The sequence below is a fragment of the Limulus polyphemus genome, unplaced genomic scaffold (genome assembly GCF_000517525.1).
Source record: "Limulus polyphemus unplaced genomic scaffold, Limulus_polyphemus-2.1.2 Scaffold2389, whole genome shotgun sequence".
In the NCBI taxonomy this organism is placed as follows: domain Eukaryota; kingdom Metazoa; phylum Arthropoda; class Merostomata; order Xiphosura; family Limulidae; genus Limulus; species Limulus polyphemus.
The window spans coordinates 62766-67560 of record NW_013667999.1 but is presented as its reverse complement, the minus strand read 5'-3'; the positions used below and the strand labels follow the sequence as shown (position 1 = coordinate 67560).

The window sequence follows — 4795 nt, the reverse complement described above, 5'->3', positions numbered from 1 at the left end:
TGAAACACCTATTCAGTCATTAAACAGTGACTTTCTTCCTCGGTCCTAACAAGATGAAACACCTATTCAGTCATTAAACAGTGACTATCTTCCACAGTCCTAACAAGATGAAACACCTATTCAGTCATTAAACAGTGACTATCTTCCACAGTCCTAACAAGATGAAACACCTATTCAGTCATTAAACAGTGACTATCTTCCACAGTCCTAACAAGATGAAACACCTATTCAGTCATTAAACAGTGACTATCTTCCACAGTCCTAACAAGATGAAACACCTTATGTCGTTGTTTTTATTTTGGTGCGAGTTTGTTCTGCACAAGCACTCAGAGCTCTGGAAGGCTCTATCTTCACCCTTGCAAAGAGTGCAGTGGAGGAGAGTCTGTGCAACGACACAGACAGACCTTGCAGAACACCTGAGATAAGCATCGCAACTTATCAATGCCATGTCAGAAAAGCAGAGGCATGAAAAATGCCGCAAACAAAAAAGAGCCCAAGAATAATTGAAATCAGTTCCAAAATTAACTGTACTTTATGGAAAAGCAGGGCCTTCAAAAGAGAATACTGAAATTTCCAATGATGGTAAGGTTTTTTTTTTGTTTTCATAAAGCCTAAATGTAAAACATTTTCAATAAGAAAAAATTTTGACTTACCATTGATAAATTTATCCTAAAAGTACCCTCATACATATGTATAGTTATTCATAAGCCACACTTTCTTTTTCAGAGGAACCAGTTGCCCAGACGGATGTTGATGTTTCTGCACCCATTCAATCCGAAGATTGTCAACCTGGATCATCAGACAGTTCTATCCTACCCTCGGATGATATCCTACAGTCAGATCCTGCCTTATGGAAAGTGGATAGGCATTTCCAAGAAGATATGGTAAAAAAGCCGATGGAGCAAAACATTTATAAGCAGGACTTTTCAAGATCTGAAAGAGAGCATAAGGGCACAAACGCTACCTTACCAAGTCTATGTTTTGAAAGAACTATGGTAAATGGTGAGAAAGTAAATAGGGAATGGCTAGTTTATTCTCTGTGTACTGTGCTCCTTGCAGAGTGTTTTGCCAAAAGAATGAAGTTAAAGCATTCATAAATGGTTTCAGTGATTGGAAAAATTCCCATAGCAGGGTTAGGACGCATGAGAACAGTTCGGAGCACAAAAATTGCAATTGGAAAAATTCCCATAGCAGGGTTAGGATGCACGAGAACAGTTCGGAGCACAAAAATTGTAATTGGAAAGATTCCCATAGCAGGGTTAGGATGCATGAGAACAGTTCGGAGCACAAAAATCGCAATTGGAAAAATTCCCATAGCAGGGTTAGGACGCATGAGAACAGTTCGGAGAACAAAAATTGCATTAGAATTTGTCATTCCATAGCATCAGATGAGCATAGAATTGACCAATATCTTGTTAGAGCGTTAGAGAAGGAAAATAAGTACTGGCAAACAGTCTTGAGACGTGTTGTTGAAGTAATAAAGTTTCTTGCAGCAAGGGGGCCTAGCCTTTCGTGGGAATGATGAAAAATTTGAGTCAGATAAAATGGTAATTATTTAGGTATACTTGAGATGCTAGCCAAGTTTAACCCTTTTCTAGCTCAACACATCTAAAAGCATGCAGGGGCAGGCAAAGGTTCCACATCTTACTTGTCAAAAAACATTTGTGAGGAACTTATTAAAATGATGGCAAAACAACTGTTAATGGAAATTGTTTCCGAGATCAAACAAGCAAAATACTTCTCCATTAGCGTTGATTCAACCCCTGACATTAATCAACTGACCTTTATAGTCAGGTATGTGGGATCACACGGAAGACCAATCAAGAGATTTATCAATTTTGTTGAGGTCCATTCACATAAAGCAGAAAATTTAGCCAATGTAGTGAAAGACGTCATAACTGAAGATCTAAGCCTTGATATTAGTAACCTTCGTGGGCAAAGTTATGACAATGCCTCTAATATGGCTGGTGCATATTCAGGTTTGCAGGCCAGAATCAAAGAATTAAATGAACTTGTCCATTTTGTGCCATGTACTGCCCATTCACTAAATCTTGTTGGAGTCTCATCAGTGGACAGTTGTCTTGATGCAATAACGTTCTTTAATTTCCTACAAAACCTGTACACATTCTTTTCATCCTCCACACACAAATGGGACTGTTTAGTTCAGGCTATAGAGAAAGGAGGTCTAGTGGTCAAGTGTTTGTCAAACACTCGTTGGAGTGCCAGAGCTGATGCAGTTAAGGCTGTTAGAAACCATTATTGCGAAATCATGAACTCTCTCCTTAAGATTAGCAAAGATAGAACCCAGATAATGACTACAAGGGCTGAAGCGGGAGGCCTGATCAAACAAATGGAGTCTTTCGAAACTGCTCTGATGACAGTTATATGGAGCACTATATGAGAACGATTCAATGCAACTAGCATAGCTTTGCAAAGTCCCACATTTGACCTTCTCACTATAACCAATATGTACAAGTCCCTCTTAACATTTGCACAAAAACTGAGAGACAATTTTGATGATTTGGAACAAACAGCAGCCACTTTTGTCAAAGATTCCTCATATAAAACAGCACAGAAACGTTGTTTTTATGAAAGTCCAACAAGTGCAGCATAAATGAATTTTAAAGATCAATTCAGAATTGGAACTTTCTATTGTGTGTGTGACAGTTTTGTTACAGAATTAAACAAAAGGCTTGAAGCCTATTTTAAATTACAGGAACTATTGGGTTTTCTCACAGAATTTCCCTCCATGACTTCAGACCAACTGCAGAGTCAAATCTTAGGCCTTTTACAAGCTTATCCCAAATACCTGGAACCTGTTTTAGTGGAAGAATTCTGCCAATTCACGGAGCTCTTAGGGGATGATAAATCAATACAGCATATGAGTGATTTACTAAAACCTAATAGTTTACTGCTTCCAATAATCCCAAATGTGGCAACAGCAGTTTGAATATACTTAACTATTCCAGTCAACAATTGTGAAGAAGAAATATCATTTTCAACATTGAGTAGGGTCAAAAACTATCTCCGATCAACAATGGACCAAGATAGGTTAGGCGCCCTTGCACTGATGTGCATTGAATGTGAAACGCTCAAAAAGATAGACTTTAATGACCCTGTTAGGACATTTGCAGCAGGCAAAAGCAGAAAAAGGGACTTCTAAGTCTGTAAAACTTTCTATAGGCAATAAGAATATTTCCACACATTTATTTCAGTAGACATTTTTTTTTAGGTTAAATATTGCAGATATGCATTACTGCATTTCATGTCGTAATTTATCCTGAAATGCGTTTTATGTTTGGTTAACATGTCCTAAAGATTAATTCTGACTTATAGACACAGAGCTGAGACAGCATATGATAATGATAGGCCTATGTATTTGTCAACTAAATCAGATTATTATATTCAGACTTATGTATTAGTATGTTAAATATACAATGCATATTTATGTTTATGTAATTTGAATGGCTCATCAGTTGAAGTATAATGTTATGATTTCTGGATCATTGTTAAATAAAATACAAAGTCGAATTTCTACCTATTCTGTTTCTTTCACAATATATTCCAGTTCAAAGATGTAAATTTAGATTCACCAACCTCTCTCCTTGACAACAACAAAAAAACAACAACAACAACTATGTATATATATCCACACTCTATTGAGTTTGGGAGGGGCCCCACTCCCATACCGTGCCTAGGGCCCTCATTCAAAATAAAAAGGTCATTCGTGTATGCCATTCATAATAAAGCACGCCCAGCATGGCCAGGTGGTTAGGGCGCTCGACTCGCAATCTGCGGGTCGCGGGTTCGAATCCCCGTCACACCAAACATGCTCGCCCTTCCAGCCGTGGGGCGTTATAATGTGAGGGTCAATCCCACTATTCGTTGGTAAAAGAGTAGCCCAAGAGTTGGCGGTGGGAGGTGATGACTAGCTGCCTTCCCACTGCTAAATTAGGGATGGGTAGCGCAGATAGCCCTCGTGTATCTTTGCACGAAATTCAAACAAACAATAAAGCACTTAAAAACTGTAAAATGCCAAAAAATATTTTATCAAGCTTTGTAATATCCGTTACGGTTTGTGTTTTGGTGGAACGCTCCTGAAGAAGCTGCAAAACGAAACGTTGAGTGTCCAATTAAATAAATATAACAATTTAGTGTTATAAGGTCGTTTATTTCTAGTATTAAGAATTTATGATGCCGTTACATTTACAAGTAACTTTAGCCTATGTATATGTGAAAATATTCAATAGATTTCAACTACACCAGTTGCCAGTTTCAATTTGTTAGCCAAATTGTTAACAATATAGTGCTACGTCTCTAGTCGTTTGTTAATTTCCGGTATAAATTCTTCCCGAGGAACTTCAAAGATACAAGTCCTTTCTTAAATAAAACTAGTTTATTCTTTCTCAATACAACTTTGCAATACACTTAATTTCCACAGTCACTTTAACTTAAACACACGCTATAATTCACAACGATTCACGCACTTTACTTACGACTTGACTCGATTATCTGTCTCTATATCTCCCTATTTGCAATTCTAATCTCCACTTTATTTGCCGGGCTTATATACAAAAAAATAGAGGGCGCCTGGAGAAGACTAGAGCTGCCAGGAACAGTCATGATCCTTCTAGAAACTCCAGCGCGCATGCTTCCAGCGTCACGTGATTTACGCTGTGTTAAGAATAGTTTATGTTATACTCAGTTTCACTTGCGTTATAACTTAAATAGAAAGAAAGACGGTTTAGAAAGCATACGAAATTTATGCTTTGAAATAGGTAAAAGGGAAAATTAT

General features: G+C 37.7%; 1 protein-coding gene across 1 annotated transcript; it reads left to right on the top strand.

Annotated features, from left to right (window-relative positions):
* The first annotated feature begins 1684 nt into the window (after nt 1-1684).
* On the top strand, nt 1685-2401 carry LOC106466824 (zinc finger MYM-type protein 1-like). The gene has a single exon (XM_013927125.1). The coding sequence runs from the start codon at nt 1685-1687 to the stop codon at nt 2399-2401; it is 717 nt and encodes a 238-aa protein (XP_013782579.1).
* Nucleotides 2402-4795: the final 2394 nt, after the last annotated feature.

What these genes read in the sequence shown, in the direction of transcription:
- LOC106466824 (XM_013927125.1), top strand. Translation starts at nt 1,685, where the DNA reads ATGGCAAAACAACTGTTAATGGAAATTGTTTCCGAGATCAAACAAGCA.